The sequence below is a fragment of the Diaphorina citri genome, unplaced genomic scaffold (genome assembly GCF_000475195.1).
Source record: "Diaphorina citri unplaced genomic scaffold, Diaci psyllid genome assembly version 1.1 scaffold193, whole genome shotgun sequence".
Classification (NCBI taxonomy): Eukaryota; Metazoa; Arthropoda; class Insecta; order Hemiptera; family Psyllidae; genus Diaphorina; species Diaphorina citri.
In genome coordinates, this window is record NW_007377630.1 from 30,393 (window position 1) to 47,875 (window position 17,483).

General features: G+C 41.6%; 1 protein-coding gene across 1 annotated transcript; it reads left to right on the forward strand.

Annotated features, from left to right (window-relative positions):
* The first annotated feature begins 521 nt into the window (after positions 1-521).
* On the forward strand, positions 522-16,284 carry LOC103505753. The gene is made up of 12 exons (XM_026821007.1): positions 522-765; positions 885-1,072; positions 6,334-6,402; positions 7,082-7,243; positions 7,498-7,782; positions 9,442-9,624; positions 9,698-10,094; positions 10,863-10,872; positions 11,120-11,234; positions 11,649-11,805; positions 14,574-14,701; positions 15,849-16,284. Exons 2-12 carry the CDS (start codon positions 904-906, stop codon positions 16,067-16,069), a joined length of 1,896 nt encoding a protein of 631 aa, XP_026676808.1. The 5' UTR covers positions 522-765; positions 885-903; the 3' UTR covers positions 16,070-16,284.
* The last annotated feature ends 1,199 nt before the right edge of the window (positions 16,285-17,483 follow it).

Here is a 17,483-nt window from a genome sequence, read left to right on the forward strand (position 1 = left end):
AGAAGCATTATACTATTTGAAGCGACAATGGAGTAATACGCAAAGAAATTTCCCAGATAAATCATTGTTAGAAGTCATTTAGAATTTTCGTCAGCACTTGGATTTTTCGTCAGGAATTTCTTTGAATTGCTTGAAACAGCGGAAAATTAGAGAACATCCTTGATCTCTACAAAACCTCGAAGTAACTTTCAAAAGCTAATACCTGGTCGAAGGAGAATTCTCAAGGGATATTAAAACCACTCTAACAGCAAAAGCGACAAATCCAAAAAGACTACCTCGATTGGGTAGTAAAACTATATAGCAACTGTGATATAATATTTTAGAAAACGTCCCATTGTACAGTGATCTCACATCTCGCAAAGGTAGTCAAAATTTCATGAAAAGAGCTCACCAAAAAGCTAGCAACATAAAGGCTATCAAAACCTTTCAAACACCCCTGAAATAGAGCTATCAACATAAAGGCCATTAGAACCTTTAACGCTCACAAATTGCTTCTTCTAAAGCTGATATCACATTTTTTCCTATAGCAACTGTGATATAATATTTTAGAAAACGTCCCATTGTACAGTGATCTCAAAGGTGGTCAAAATTTCATGAAAAGAGCTCACCAAAAAGCTAGCAACATAAAGGCTATCAAAACCTTTGAAACACCCCTGAAATAGAGCTATCAACATAAAGGCCATTAAAACCTTTAACGCTCACAAATTGCTTCTTCTAAAGCTGATATCACATTTTTTTGCTGATATCGCAATCTCTCAAAGACTGATATAAAAATTCCTGATATCGCAATCTCTTAAAGACTGATATAAAAACCTCTCAACCATGAAAGACGTCCTGAAAAGAAAAGAGAATGCCGAGGACCAGAAAGAGCTGCAAGGAAGCAGATATAAAAACCTCTCAACCATGAAAGACGTCCTGAAAAGAAAAGAGAATGCCGAGGACCAGAAAGAGCTGCAAGGAAGCACACTGGATTTGGGTTATGAAACGTCCTATCACAACAGCGGTCTAGACTTGAGTGACGAGAAGAATGAGGTGGCGAAAAATGGCAAAACCAATGGCAAACTGGCAACAGGTAAGCATGGCAAAACATTAGGCGAGCCTCTCACTATTAGGTAGACCTCATCAGGTACGGCTGAAAAGGTCCGAATGTCAGATCTACCTGATAGAGTCAGTTCTACCTGATAGTGTGTGTCCTCATCAGGTGTCAGGTATACCTACCAGCTGAAAAGGTCCGAATGTCAGATCTACCTGATAGAGTCAGTTCTACCTGATAGTGTGTGTCCTCATCAGGTGTCAGGTACACCTACCTGACTGTCAGGTCTACCTGATGGTTAGTGGCTTACCTTGGCCGTATTTTCCTTTTGGAATTTTGAGGGTGTTATGGTGGGGAATGGGGAAGTGTAACAATGTTCCATTTTCTTATTCCCCACCATTAACGTTCTATTTCCCTGTTTCCCATCATAACTTAACTTTGAAAATCTCACAAGGCAAATACGTCAAATTTAATGCAGATCTTTAGCCTTGAATAGCCTTTGCGTAGTAGATTTTAAAAGTGGGACATTGTTGCCGGAAGGGGAGAAAGTGTTGTCATTTGTGAACACTTGCTCCTATGAAGAGGCTGAAAAGGTCCGAATGTCAGATATACCTGATAGAGTCAGTTCTACCTGATAGTGTGTGTCCTCATCAGGTGTCAGGTATACCTACCTGATGAGGGTGTGCCTGTCAGGTCTACCTGATGGTTAGTGGCTTACCTTGGCCGTATTTTCCTTTTGGAATTTTGAGGGTGTTATGGTGGGAAATGGGGAACTGGAACAATGTTCCATTTTCGTATTCCCCACCATTAACGTTCTATTTCCCCGTTTCCCATCATAACTTAACTTTGAAAATCTCACAAGGCAAATACGTCAAATGCGGATCTTTAGCCTTGAATCGCCTTTGCGTAGTAGATTTTAAAAGTGGGACATTGTTGCCGGAAGGGGAGAAAGTGTTGTCATTTGTGAACTCTTGCTCCTATGAAGAACATTAGCTCTGTTTAATTTAGGCAACGTCGCATTCCAAATTACAATAGTCACACTATTTACAGTAGGTAAAGCCTTGTTTTAGACTCTATTTTCTTATCAATTTTTTTGCTTCGGTAGTGAAATGTCGTGTAAAAGGGAAACCACCTTATCTCAGCCGAAAAATATTTAAAACCTATTTCACCTACCTTCTTACCACTCAGTTTATTTTATCGCCTTGAGATAGCACCTACCAAAAAACCTCTAAAATACCGAACATGTATTTTGTTAGTTTTGGAAATTTCCATCACCAGTTGTCCATCACTGCGCACAAAATGATGATTGACGCATACGAACTTACAGACAGACCTCAGTACCTAGGTACATATTAATAATATGGTGTAGAACACCAAAGTAGGAAAATAAACTACCTCTGTAGAGTTTCTTAGCGTAAAAGCGTACCTAAATCTAGTATTTAGCTAACTTATGTCATTTTTTATAGGTTTATTTTGTAAATCTAGCATTTTTTTCAACATTGTTAAATTATTACCTCATTAGATTATATTTTGTTTTCTTTAAGAGGGCAAACAAAATTGAAGGTTAAAACCAACTTTATGGTGGACTAGACATTACTGATAACATTGTTATAAGTATTTCTAGTAAATTCTTGTCAAAATGACAAGTTACGATGTCCCCATGGGTTGTGGGTACTTAGTACCTACTTACTGTACTTCTGTAGATAAGTAGATAGTAATTGTATGCGGAGATACTTAGGTGGTTCATATTTTAAATACTAATGTGAGTCTATTCCTATTGTTTTTACCACGAGAATCAATAAAGAGATGAAATAATTTAGGTGACAATAATTTAGCTACAATACAGATAGGGGAAAACCTACCTGTAATGGAAATAATCCGTCTTAGACTTCTATAGTCTCAAGTTATGGGTCCACAACTTAACCAAATAGTTTTTTTTCTTGTTTTTATTTATTATTTTTTTAGGTAATAAAGTCCATAGTTTTTTTTACCAGGCCAATAAAGAGGTGAAATAACTTACTGATACTTTCTTTTCTTATTTTGACAGCCGGATTTAGCGAGGCTTATTCAATTTCAATAGCTGATGGCCTATACCTCTGTTCTAATCCTAATGCCTGCCATTCACGCTCAGACAATGTGACATACCTAGCTCTGGTCAGACAGAACGTTTCTGGCGGGAAAGCTTCAGACCTAGGTCTCTCACACCGTCTGAGATAGCTGGATCTCAAGGTTTTTCCGCCAATCCCTCTCAGACTGTCTGTGAGCGACGTACAGTACACAATGCTTTACTGACTCCACATTTCGCGGTGGATTCTGTTTACACAAATATGTAAAATGGGGGATTTTGTGTCTGATAATTAGCCGCTTGTTTACTACAATCAGCCAATAATTATCCGAGTTTCTTCTTTTAAATAGGCAGCTAATCTAGTATGCTTAGAGGTAACCTAACTGTATTGTGAGATTGTATACCCTAGACTAAATATGGCCAGAGGCTATAGCCCGGTAAACGCACCAGTGTAGGGGTCGAATTTTAAAACCGGATTACCTTCTAGGGGCGGTTAGGCTTAGAGTGTTCGGAGAGGTTTTAAGAATTTTTTTTTTAAACTACTTTCAGTTCCTGTCTTAGTCGTTTCTGGCGGGAAAGCTTCAGACCTAGGTCTCTCACACCGTCTGAGATAGCTGGATCTCAAGGTTTTTCCGCCAATCCCTCTCAGACTGTCTGTGAGCGACGTACAGTACACAATGCTTTACTGACTCCACATTTCGCGGTGGATTCTGTTTACACAAATATGTAAAATGGGGGATTTTGTGTCTGATAATTAGCCGCTTGTTTACTACAATCAGCCAATAATTATCCGAGTTTCTCTCTGTTCTAATCCTAATGCCTGCCATTCACGCTCAGACAATCTGACATACCTGGCTCTGGTCAGCCAGTCGGAACGTGTCTGGCGGGAAAGCTTCAGACCTAGGTCTCTCAAACCGTCTGAGATAGCTGGATCTCAAGGTTTTTCCGCCAATCCCTCTCAGACTGTCTGTGAGTGACTTACATTACACATGCTTTACTGACGCCACATTTCGCGGTGGATTCCGTTTACACAAATATGTAAAATGGGGGATTTTGTGTCTGATAATTAGCCGCTTGTTTACTACAATCAGCCAATAATTATCCGAGTTTCTTCTTTTAAATAGGTAGCTAATCTAGTATGCTTAGAGGTAACCTAACTGTAATGTGAGATTGTATACCCTAGACTAAATATGACCAGAGGCTATAGCCCGGTAAACGCACCAGTGTAGATCACTCAAGTTAAGCGACTGCGAGGGTGGTGCTTATGCTGTTGGATATTTTGGAGTGTATTCAGACTCGTGAAGACAACTGAGGAGCTTTTATGACCGTAAAAAAAGTGAAGTAGAAAAACCTGATGTACTGTTACTCAGTTACTGATCTTCTCAGTTAAAAGTCTACTACGTCTTTTTTTTATGGCAAGGTGGCTTAAACCGAGAAGCCCTAGTAGTAAGCGGGTGTCCCTACACTTGAAAAAGAAAAAAAAAAAAAAACTTACAACTGTTAAGATACGTACTCTTATCCAATCTCAAGTATCTTATCTAATCAGTTACCAACAAATTTATATACAAAGCAAATATGTACATACAAAACACTTGAATATTATTTTGATTTTGTTGGAATCAATAACACTTGTTCTTGTCCGGGATTACGATGATATAATCCATTTCAATTTCAATTTCAATATCTCGACGCAAAACCAATTGATGGTTGTAGGTGAATTAGGGCAGTGTTTCTTAATTGGTGTTCCGCGGAACCTAGGGGTTCCGCGAGCTGACGGCAAGGGTTCCGCGAGATATTTTGGAAAAATCATACACTAGATAAAATGCAGTTTCAAAACGACCATCTTAGACTAGGTAGGTATTTCATCTTATACAGCTTTTTTTAGAGGTTTGATAGAGGGAACTGTGGGGGTGGGGGGTGCAATCTTGAAAGTTCAGGGTTCCGCAAAGATGTTCACCTTTTAAAAAGGGTTCCGCGGGCCAAACTATTTAAGAAACACTGCCTTAAAGTAATGCGAAGGCGGTGCCAAGGTAAGGTTTTTTTTTATCTTTTTTTTTATCAGCTTAACTGTTGTCCTGGCATTAAAAAAAAAATCTCACCTTCTACACCACCCTCCTTCCTCACAGGCACTTCCACTTGCCCTGGATGAGACTGATGGATGTCCTTCACTTCCCTTGGAAGAGAAATAAATCAGCGCCCGAGACTTTTAAGCGCCTACGTCGAGAAAAAAGAAGAAAAGCTTGAAATTTATGGGCCTCCAACCCCCTCCCTCTGCCACCCTGTAATACCTATATGAGTTTGGTGAATACAGGGTGAGCCCAAATCTAAGATAAATGAAAGGCTATCGTCAGTACAAAGGGCAGAGAGAGAGAGAGAGAGCTTACATGGCTCTCTTCTCTTAAAAGACGACGGGCCCCAGAAGTGGAGTTCAAAGTCCATCAAATTCGAACTAACCATTTGAAGTGGATGATGATAATTTGATTTTTTTGTTTTTTTTTTTTTTTTTTTTTTTTTTTTTTTTTTTTTTTTTTTTTAAGAGGTTTGACAGAGGGAACTTTAACTGCTATGGTCTTATCGTCCCGAAATCGAGGAGAGAAGGAAGACAGGATAGGAGAAAGCCAGCCGTTTCCGAGAACGAACATTATCCCATCAGGATAAAATCCGCCCCGGGCGGGAATCGAACCCGCGGCCTAGCGCTTACAAGGCAGACGCACTACCAACTAAGCTAACTAGGCTGGCTTAAGATAGAAACATGCTACTATCAAGTCAAGTCACGTGATAGTAGTCTGTTTCTATCTTTGCCTATTATGTGAGGAGGAGGGTAGCTTGAATAGAGACTAAGGAGCAAAAGTGTCGTCTCTAAAAACTTTAAGAAACAGTGACGTTAAATGCCTTTAAAAAGTCCGCAATTCGGAGTTATTTGTATACCTATCCCACTTTCAATCGAATCTCCTGAATATTTTCAAGACACGAAACACCCAATTTTCGAAGATATATATTCCACAAAAACTAGCAAAAACCATTTTATGCACTAATGGGTTAATTGGATATTCTATTTTCTGTTGAAATAACCCCATTCTTTGATGAGTTGACCATGATTGGATGTCCCATTTTCAGGTTAGATAATCCCATTTTCTGATGATTTGGCTGTACTTTGCTATCCCATTTTCAGATGAGATCATCCTATTTTTTGTTGAGTTGATCCTATTTAATATCCCATTTTCTGATCCTACAGATATCAATGGGAATGCTGAACTTAACCAGTACGCACCGGCAGACTTCGAAACAGCAATATCCAGCACCGGTAAGTATTTTCAATGTAATTTAGGTTCATTTAGTCAGCTCTCACGGTGTAGTGGTCACTGCACTCGCCTTGCACGCGGGAGACCCGGGTTCGATTCCCGGCACGGTCGAAAAAATTAGTATCATGCGAATGATTGATTCCTTGGCTGGCTGTTGCTGGGCCCACTCAGTCTTGTGAGGAAAATGAGTAGCTATCTAATATAAATGTGCATAGCGACCGGTGCCAGCATGGTAGGTAAACATAGGGTGCTGAGATTATTGAGATATTTGGAAGATCCTACAATGCTGCCGTGAGCACCAAAGTTGTGATATAATATCACAAAGAAATGGCATTTATTTATATTTATTATTTATTTAACAACCTCCATGCTCGAGTGCGTTAATAACAAGAGTAAAGGACCATTTCCAGCCTAGTTGTCTTGGTAGCGCGTCTGCCTTGTAAGCGCTAGGCCGCGGGTTCGATTCCCACCCGGGGCGGATTTCATCGAATGGATTTGGGTCCCGCCCGGGGCGGATTTTATCCTAATGGGATAATGTTTGTTCTTGGAACGGCTGGCTTTCTCCTATCCTGTCTTTCTTCGCTCTTCAATTTCGGGACGATAAGACCTTAGCAGTTATAGTTCCCTCTGTCCAACCTCTTTTCTACTCTACGAGACCATTATTTCATGATTTGTTTCCAGGTTTCGGCAAGTTCCAATACCTTCTTCTGATCGCCATCATCCCGGCCTCCATGAGCGCCATCTTTGGTACCTCCTCCATGTCTTTCATCCTACCAGTGGCCACGTGTGAGTTCGGCCTGACCAGCTTCAAGAAGGGACTGCTCAATGGGGCCATCTATTCCGGTATGAAAACGTGAGCTATAGTTTTTTCCCTGATTTACTTCGGTATATTTTCAATACTTCCATCCTCAATAGTGTAGTCAACGGTAGTATCTCTTCAGATTTTCAAAAGGGGAAGCTCTAAATCTATTTGATTGGGTGGAATTTGAGAATCCTTCCATTTTTTTTTTAAACCCATATATGTTTAGTAGGTACTTTGATCTTTCTTCCCTGTGCTCTGTCTCTAACCAACCCATTTTCCATCTTGTCCCCCGCAGGAATGATCACCAGTGGCTTCTTCTGGGGCTTCATTTCCGACGTCATGGGCCGTCAGAAGCCCCTCTACCTGGGTCTCCTCCTAGACGGCATAGCCAGCTTCTGCCTCAGCTGCTCTCAATCATTCGAGTACCTGATCCTGTTCAAATTCCTAGCGGGGATAGCGATCTGTGGCCCGTTCTCCCTGATTTATGCTTACCTCTCGGAGTTCTTCGATAAGTCGAGACGGGACTCTATAGTCATGATGACCGGCTGTTTTACTTCGTTTGGATCCCTCCTGCAGCCAGGTAATTGAACGAAATAACTTTTCGTCCGAAAGGACAATGATTTGTCTCAAAAAAAGATTACCCTTAATTGGAGATTTGGGGGTCTGTCCTGTTGGAATTTTCAGTAGTAGTTAAAAACATATTGAATTAATTACAATTATGCCCAAAATTACGTATTGTGATTCGTCTCAAAAAAAAAAAAAAAAAAAAAAAAAAAAAAAAAAAAAAAAAAATCCATGCCAGGTAAACAGAGTGCGATACAAGTTTTACTTTAACTCCTAATTGGAGAGTTGGGGTCTGTTCTGTCGGAATTTTCAGAAATAGCTACTAAAAACATCTTGAACTACACTTTTGTATGAACGCCTTGGAACCATGTAGATATGCAACGTGGTACACTGAGCGCGATACTGCCCAGTAGTGCCCAGCTTAGGTGTTCTTTATTTATTTAATGCCTACGTCTTCTGCCTTGTAAACGCTGGCCTGCGGGTTCAATTCCCGCCCGGGGCGGAAAACTCGTGGTATGTACAAGGATTTTAATTATTCCTTTGAACTATTAGGTTGTATTGAAAACGAATACTACTTCACCTTTTCCCCCCTTTCCACAAATTTTTCCTTTATCCTTCATAATTTTTCCTTCCTCTTTTCGAGTGATTGTCTACTATGCTCCCCATTCTATTCTATTCCAATGATTGCCTACCTCATCATCCCGCACAACATGGTGTATATCTTTTTCGACACGTTCCTCATCAACTCATGGAGGATCTTTCTCATGCTGTCCACCCTGCCTAGTCTATCTGAGACACTGCTCATATGCTCCACATTCTATTCTATTCCAGTGATTGCCTACTTCATTATCCCACACAACATGGAGTATATCTTTTTCAACACGTTCCTCATCAACTCATGGCGGATCTTTCTCATGCTGTCCACCCTGCCTAGTCTGTCTGGTGCATTGCTCATATGCTTCTATTCTATTCTATTCCAGTGGTTGCCTACTTCATCATCCCACACAACATGGAGTATATCTTTTTCAACACGTTCCTCATCAACTCATGGCGGATCTTTCTCATGCTGTCCACCCTGCCTAGTCTGTCTGGTGCATTGCTCATATGCTTCTATTCCATTCTATTCTATTCTATTCCAGTGGTTGCCTACTTCATTATCCCACACAACATGGAGTATATCTTTTTCAACACGTTCCTCATCAACTCGCCATGTAGATATGCAACGTGGTACACTGAGCGCGATACTGCCCAGTAGTGCCCAGCTTTTATTTAATGCCTACCTACGTCTTCTGCCTTGTAAGCGCTGGCCTGCGGGTTCAATTCCCGCCTGGGGCGGAAAACTCGTATCTTCGTGGATTTTAATTATTCCTTTTAACTATTAGGTTGTATTGAAAACGAATATTACTTCACCTTTTCCCCCTTTTTCCACAAATTATTCCTTTATCCTTCATAATTTTTCCTTTTCGAGTGATTGTCTACTATGCTCCCCATTCTATTCTATTCCAATGATTGCCTACCTCATCATCCCGCACAACATGGTGTATATCTTTTTCGACAGGTTTCTCATCAACTCATGGCGGATCTTTCTCGTGCTGTCCACCCTGCCTAGTCTGTCTGGTGCATTGCTCATATGCTTCTATTCCATTCTATTCTATTCTGTTCTATTCTATTCCAGTGGTTGCCTACTTCATCATCCCGCACAACATGGAGTATATCTTTTTCAACACGTTCCTCATCAACTCATGGCGGATCTTTCTCATGCTGTCCACCCTGCCTAGTCTGTCTGGTGCATTGCTCATATGCTTCTATTCTATTCTATTCCAGTGGTTGCCTACTTCATCATCCCACACAACATGGAGTATATCTTTTTCAACACGTTCCTCATCAACTCATGGCGGATCTTTCTCATGCTCTCCACCCTGCCTAGTCTGTCTGGTGCATTGCTCATATGCTTCTATTCTATTCTATTCCAGTGGTTGCCTACTTCATCATCCCACACAACATGGAGTATATCTTTTTCAACACGTTCCTCATCAACTCATGGCGGATCTTTCTCATGCTGTCCACCCTGCCTAGTCTGTCTGGCGCCCTACTGGTGTACTTTATGCCCGAGACGCCCAAGTTCCTCATGACGCATGGAAGGACAGAGGAAGCGTTGAAGGTGTTCCAGTGTATGTACTCCTGGAATACGGGCAACCCGAGGGAGTCTTATCCGGTAAGTGTGATACTCTTTAGGCCTGTCGCGCATTGGACTACGTCGCGCGATTTCACCTCAAAATACAAACCTTGGAAAATAATACTGAACTCTCTCACTAGAGAAGACCTAGTGTGAGAGGAGAGGTCAGTAAGTACATATCAGTTTTTTTTTTTTTTTTTTTTTTTTTTTTTTTTTTTTTTTTTTTTGTGGTTTTNNNAGTTTTTTTTTTTTTTTAGGTTTGATAGAGGGAACTACTGCTAAGGTCTTATCGTCCCGAAATAAAAGAGAGAAGGAGGACAAAATAGAAAGCCAGCCGTTCCGAGAACGAAAACGAACGAACTTGCCTGTTCAAGTGTTTAAGATAAAGTCCGCCCCGGCCGGAATCGAACCCGCGACCTAGGGCTTACAAGGCAGACGCTCTACCCTATAATCTGAACTAACCTTCTGCATGGCAAGCAAGCGCGTTACCACTGGACCAACCGTGCCCCCGACCGGTGCCAGCATGGTAGGTTGTAGGTAAACATTGGGTGCTGAGATTATTGAGATATTTGGAAGATCCTTCAATGCTGCAGTGAGCACCAAAGTTGTGATATAATATCACAAAGAAACGGCATTTATTTATATTTATTTAACAACCCCCGTGCTCGAGTGCGTTAATAACAAGAGTACAGGACCATTGCCAGCCTAGTTGGCTTAGTTGGTAGCGCGTCTGCCTTGTAAGCGCTAGGTCGCGGGTTCGATTCCCGCCCGGGGCGGATTTCATCGAAACGGCTGGCTTTCTCATATCCTCTTTTTCTTTTCTCTTCAATTTCGGGACGATAAGACCTTAGCAGTTACAGTTCCCTCTGTCAAACCTCTTTTCTACTCTACGAGACCATTATTTCATGATTTGTTTCCAGGTTTCGGCAAGTTCCAATACCTTCTTCTGATCGCCATCATCTTTTTTTTATATACCTACGTGTATATTTCGCAAATGTTGTAGAATGTCGTGTGATGTTCACACCAGATTTTTGATACTTTTTATGATTCCTAATAACAGTACCTATTTTGGGATGGAAAATTTTCCACTAAAAATCGGCCGCCATAGGCGCCTCGGAACTTAAAAATACATACATAGATAGATACTAAAAATAAAACGTCTCCTTTCTGTTGGCAGGCTGTGATAGATTCCCGTGTGTACAGTAATGCGTCCATGGTGGGTGCCGGTACGTTCTTCTACTACATCATGGCTAACTTCCTCATGAGAGTTATGGGGAAGAAGAAGCTGTACGGTAAGGTCACATTTCAATAATTAACAAACACACTAGGGAAACAAACATATGGGAAAAATAACTGGGAAAACTTGCTACCAATGATTCGAGTCAACTTGGCAATCAAAGATAATAGTATGCCCCTCTGCCTCTGTGCACTCAGAGGCAGCACAGAGGTGATTTGTTTACCACACTTGCTGCCACGGGCCACTTATGTATTTTCAATAGTTATCTGAAAGAGGGCCTCTATGTGAAATTTTGATATTTTTTGCTGAAAAAAATCCAAAACTGAAAAAGTCTGCCTCTCATGTTAAGGGAGATGTTTCATGGGTTTCTGTGGTCACCATGGAAGAAATTAGAATATGCTTTGGCAGCCAGATTCCTAAACAGATTCGTGCCAATCTAATCTGGATTATTCCATTATTTCTTCCTCAGTTGTGTCTGTGCTCCTATGTGCCATCTGTATAGGAGTATATCCCTGGTCCTACTCGTTCCAAGTAGTCATACTAGCGTGTATCTTCATGGCAGTCATGTCTACTACAGTCACATTCGTGCTGGCATGCTCCGTGCAACAGTTCCCTACCACGCTCAGGTGAGTCAGAAAATTGAGGAAAACCATTTTTTTTCCACCACATTCATAGGTATTACAATATTGGCTTGACTTACTTGAGTTTTGTCCTGTGATCCCGAGGTGGACGTAGGGCCTCAACAAAAGCTTTTACAATATTACATTATCGGTGGTATAGTGGTCAAGACGCTCGCCTGGTAAACAGGAGGGCGTGGGTTCAATCCCAGCCGGTTAATCTTTAATCTGATTTCTGAAACTCTGAACCTCTATAGCCTGAAAATGCCCCCTGTTGCTTATTCAGACAACTTTGAAGGTGGTGTCCACTGTCCACACATAGTCGGCCGACCATCGCGGCATTGATCGATGTTGACTAAACCGTCCACACTGCCTCGACAACATAGATTTCCCTCGACCATCGATATCGATCGACGGCCGCTCGACTGTGTGTGGACACAACTTTAAGGCTAGTAGCCGAGAACCCACATAATTCCTTCAATCATACCATGTTTTAGTTGTTATGTAGAGGAGAGGGCTAGGCTAGGCTTGGCTTTGGAGAGCTAATGCTTCTTTGGACAGTTTAACATTTGGTAACGTAGGCACGCTTGAGCTAGGATTTTTTTTTCTTTCGGGGGAAAATAACGGGGAAAACTTGGAACCAATGATTCGGGTCAACTTGGCAATCAAAGACAAGTCGTTTACCACACTTGCTGCCATGGGCCACTTATGTCTTTTCAATAGTTATCTGAAAGAGGGCCTCTATGTGAAATTTTGATATTTTTTGCTGAAAAAATTCCAAAACTGAAAGAGTCTGCCTCTCATGTTAAGGGAGATGTTTCATGGGTTTCTGTGGTCACCATGGAATAAATTGGAATATGCTTTGTGACCCAGATTCCTAAACAGATTCGTGCCAAATTGCCAATCTAATCTGGATTATTCCATTATTTCTTCCTCAGTTGTGTCTGTGCTCCTATGTGCCATCTGTATAGGAGTATATCCCTGGTCCTACTCATTCCAAGTAGTCATACTAGCGTGTATCTTCATGGCAGTCATGTCTACCACAGTCTATTTCTTGCAGTATAGACAGGGTATATTCTAATCTAATCTGGATTATTCCCTTATTTCTTCCTCAGTTGTGTCTGTGCTCCTATGTGCCATCTGTATAGGAGTATATCCCTGGTCCTACTCATTCCAAGTAGTCATACTAGCGTGTATCTTCATGGCAGTCATGTCTACTACAGTCTATTTCTTGCAGTATAGACAGGGTATATTCTAATCTAATCTGGATTATTCCATTATTTCTTCCTCAGTTGTGTCTGTGCTCCTATGTGCCATCTGTATAGGAGTATATCCCTGGTCCTACTCATTCCAAGTAGTCATACTAGCGTGTATCTTCATGGCAGTCATGTCTACTACAGTCTATTTCTTGCAGTATAGACAGGGTATATTCTAATCTAATCTGGATTATTCCATTATTTCTTCCTCAGTTGTGTCTGTGCTCCTATGTGCCATCTGTATAGGAGTATATCCCTGGTCCTACTCATTCCAAGTAGTCATACTAGCGTGTATCTTCATGGCAGTCATGTCTACTACAGTCTATTTCTTGCAGTATAGACAGGGTATATTCTAATCTAATCTGGATTATTCCATTATTTCTTCCTCAGTTGTGTCTGTGCTCCTATGTGCCATCTGTATAGGAGTATATCCCTGGTCCTACTCATTCCAAGTAGTCATACTAGCGTGTATCTTCATGGCAGTCATGTCTACTACAGTCTATTTCTTGCAGTATAGACAGGGTATATTCTAATCTAATCTGGATTATTCCATTATTTCTTCCTCAGTTGTGTCTGTGCTCCTATGTGCCATCTGTATAGGAGTATATCCCTGGTCCTACTCATTCCAAGTAGTCATACTAGCGTGTATCTTCATGGCAGTCATGTCTACTACAGTCTATTTCTTGCAGTATAGACAGGGTATATTCTAATCTAATCTGGATTATTCCATTATTTCTTCCTCAGTTGTGTCTGTGCTCCTATGTGCCATCTGTATAGGAGTATATCCCTGGTCCTACTCATTCCAAGTAGTCATACTAGCGTGTATCTTCATGGCAGTCATGTCTAGATCAAATCAGTCCTCAGTATACCCTTTTCTCCTTCAAGTATCTTCTATTGGTCTATACCTATCTTCTCTTTGTTGTGTTTCACAGGAATGATTCCAAGCTCTCTGATCTGGGGGTTCGTGACCGACTTTAAGGGCCGCCAGAATGAGTTGTGGGTAGTTAGTACCTACTTACTGTACTTCTGTAGATAAGTAGATAGTACCTAATTGTATGCGGAGATACTTAGGTGGTTCATATTTTAAATACTAATGTGAGTGTATTCCTATTGTTTTTACCACGAGAATCAATAAAGAGATGAAATAATTTAGGTGACAATAATTTAGCTACAATACAGATAGGGGAAAAGTGAACGCCTTGGAACCATGTAGATATGCAACGTGGTACACTGAGCGCCTTACTGCCCAGTAGTGCCCAGCTTAGGTGTTCTTTATTTATTTAATGCCTACGTCTTCTGCCTTGTAAGCGCTGGCCTGCGGGTTCAATTCTCGCCTGGGGCGGAAAACTCGTATATTCGTGGATTTTAATTATTCCTTTTAACTATTAGGTTGTATTGAAAACGAATATTACTTCACCTTTTCCCCCTTTTTCCACAAATTATTAACCCTTTAAATTTCCCGATAAATGGATATTTTCATACAAGACTTTCCAATTCATTTCGCTATTTTTCTTTCCTCAGAGCGCTGGCAGTGAACATGACTATGATCAGCGGCAGAGTGGGGGTTCTACTGGGCAGTCTCCTGTTTTCAGTGTTCATTGAAAGAGCCTGCCAGGTATCCTTCCTGTTCTTGGCTGCTATCAACTTGGGTGAGTCATTCTAACTGTTAACCTTCCCAATTTAGATACTACTACCTAACTGTTTGTCCCTTGCTTTGCTACTTTTTTTCTTTCTACTAAAGAAATACCATTTTCAGTGGCGGCATCATTGTAAAAAGATTAGTGAAAAAAGGGAATTGATTGCAGAGGAGGCACTTAGTAATAGTAATGCTGCCTCGTTGGCGTAGTGGTCAAGACGCTCGCCTGATAAACAGGAGGGCTTAGGTTCGATCCCAGCCGAGGCATGGCATTTTATCCTCTTTTATTTAACAATTTCACCACATAATAATGAACCTTTAAGTGTTAGGTGATAGAGAAACCCCTCCAGCGTTATCATCGCCTAAAGGTTAGCTTCCACTCAAAAGTATTACTTGATCAAACTTCATTTCTGTTCGAAGAAAAAGAAGAAGATTATGTTTGTAAATAATATTTTTTTTAAATAAATTTTGATTGGCATTAATCCGTGGCACAAGCTCTGCTTTTACGGATGGGTATACCATTTATATGAATTTTGTATGTTCAGTGCCCTAAATCACCAAAGTATGGAAAAGTATCTTACAAGTGTAATAGCCAATGGAAGAGCAGAATTTTGAATTTGGACGAATCATTAGTTACAGTTCCCTCTGTCAAACCTCTTTAAAAAAATAATAATAATAACCTTTAATCTGATTTCTGAAACTCTGAACCTCTATAGCCTGAAAATGCCCCCTGTTGCTTATTCAGACAACTTTTAAGGTGGTGTCCACTGTCCACACATAGTCGGCCGGCCATCGCGGCATTGATCGATGTTGACTAAACCGTCCACACTGCCTCGACAACATAGATTTCCCTCGACCATCGATATCGATCGACGGCCGGCCGCTCGACTGTGTGTGTGGACACACCTTTAAGGCTAGTAGCAGAGAACCCACATAATTCCTTCAATCATACAATGTTTTAGTTGTTATGTAGAGGAGAGGGCTAGGCTAGGCTTGCTTTTGGAGAGCTAATGCTTCTTTGGACAGTTTAACATTTGGTAACGTAGGCACGCTTGAGCTAGGATTTTTTTTCTTTCGGCTCAGTCCATGTTGTTATGTTGTAAAAATAATAAATGGAAGCCTGATAAATTAATAAAAGTTAATTTTAATTATGATTTCAGTGTGTGCATTCATCATGACTTTCTGTCTGACGGAACGCACGGCCGAGGATCCGGAAATACCGCACGAAAAATTGTCGCGACTAAGTCTAGATGAGGATATGCCGCCCCTAGCCATTAGCGTGGAACAACTGACAGCTGAAGACCTGCGCGAAGCCAGACTAAGCAGTGAGAATATTGCCCAAGGCAAAGGCGAACCATTGTCCCAAGATACGCGCGTCTGATGAGAGACATACTATGGGATGGGCCTGCTACGACACACACTGAGAAAAAAAAAACTGGGGTACCGACAGCCCAATCGGGTGACTGGGTTCCTCTGTATATTGAACTCTGTATCGGGAAGCTCAACACTATAATATAGCACTAGGCTGAAGTAACCCAATAATAGAGTTCTTCCACCCTAAACTGTCACATTTTTTTTTCTCAGTGCATACCACATACGTCTAATGAGTTGTTATGTAGAGGAGAGGGCTAGGCTAGGCTTGGCTTGGCTTTGGAGAGCTAATGCTTCTTTGGACAGTTTAACATTTGGTAACGTAGGCACGCTTGAGCTAGGATTTTTTTTCTTTCGGCTCAGTCCTGTTCATAACTACCACCTCCAAATATTGTTCACCCCCAGGGTTTGGCAAGTACAACTACTTCATCCTCTTCAGTATGATCCCAGTCTCTTTCGGGGCCAGCCCAGCCTAGCTCAGCCCTGTTCATAACTACCACCTCCAAATATTGTTCACCCCCAGGGTTTGGCAAGTACAACTACTTCATCCTCTTCAGTATGATCCCAGTCACCATGAGCTTTATGTTCAACACCCAGTCTATGGCGTTCATACTGCCCGTCATTTCCTGCGACTTTGAGCTCTCCAGTCTGCAGAAAGGCATTCTCAATGGTGCCATCTATGCAGGTAATTAATCTTAAGGTGTGTCCGATCGACATCGATTCACAATAAATTCACATTGATCGACGGGCGTCGACTTAGTGTGGACACGCCTCTGTGCAGTTTGGACCGGCCACTCAGGCTTCAGACCAAGGTCTGTAAGACTGCCTGAACATGTGTGGCGGAAAAAGTTTCCGTCAGACAGTTTGAGTGGACTGGCCGGTACAAGGTCAGCCACTTACTATCATGTAGACCTGACTGTCATGTCTACCTGATAACCTGATGAGCACACACACACTATCAGGTGTACCTGTCAGGTCTACCTGATAGTGAGTGGCTGGCCTCAGACGGTTTGAGCGTGACTGGCCGACACAAAGGTCTGTAAGACTGCCTGAACATGTGTGGCGGAAAAAGCTTCCGTCAGACGGTCTGACTGTAGAGTCTGTCAGATCTGGGTCCATCACACAGTTTGAGCGTGAGTGGACTGGCCGGTACAAGGTCAGCCACTTACTATCATGTAGACCTGACTCTCAGGTCTACCTGATAACCTGATGAGCACACACACACACACTATCAGGTGTACCTGTCAGGTCTACCTGATAGTGAGTGGCTGGCCTCAGACGGTTTGAGCGTGACTGGCCGACACAAGTCACATTGATCGACGGGCGTCGACTTTGTGTGGACACGCCTCTGTGCAGTTTGGACCGGCCACTCAGGCTTCAGACCTAGGTCTGTAAGACTGCCTGAACATGGTCTGACTGTAGAG

Coding starts and splice junctions, on each gene's coding strand:
- LOC103505753 (XM_026821007.1), top strand. CDS start 904: ATGAAAGACGTCCTGAAAAGAAAAGAGAATGCCGAGGACCAGAAAGAG. Junction 6,403..7,081: donor AACAGCAATATCCAGCACCG/GTAAGTATTTTC, acceptor ATTTGTTTCCAG/GTTTCGGCAAGTTCCAATAC. Junction 7,244..7,497: donor CAATGGGGCCATCTATTCCG/GTATGAAAACGT, acceptor TGTCCCCCGCAG/GAATGATCACCAGTGGCTTC.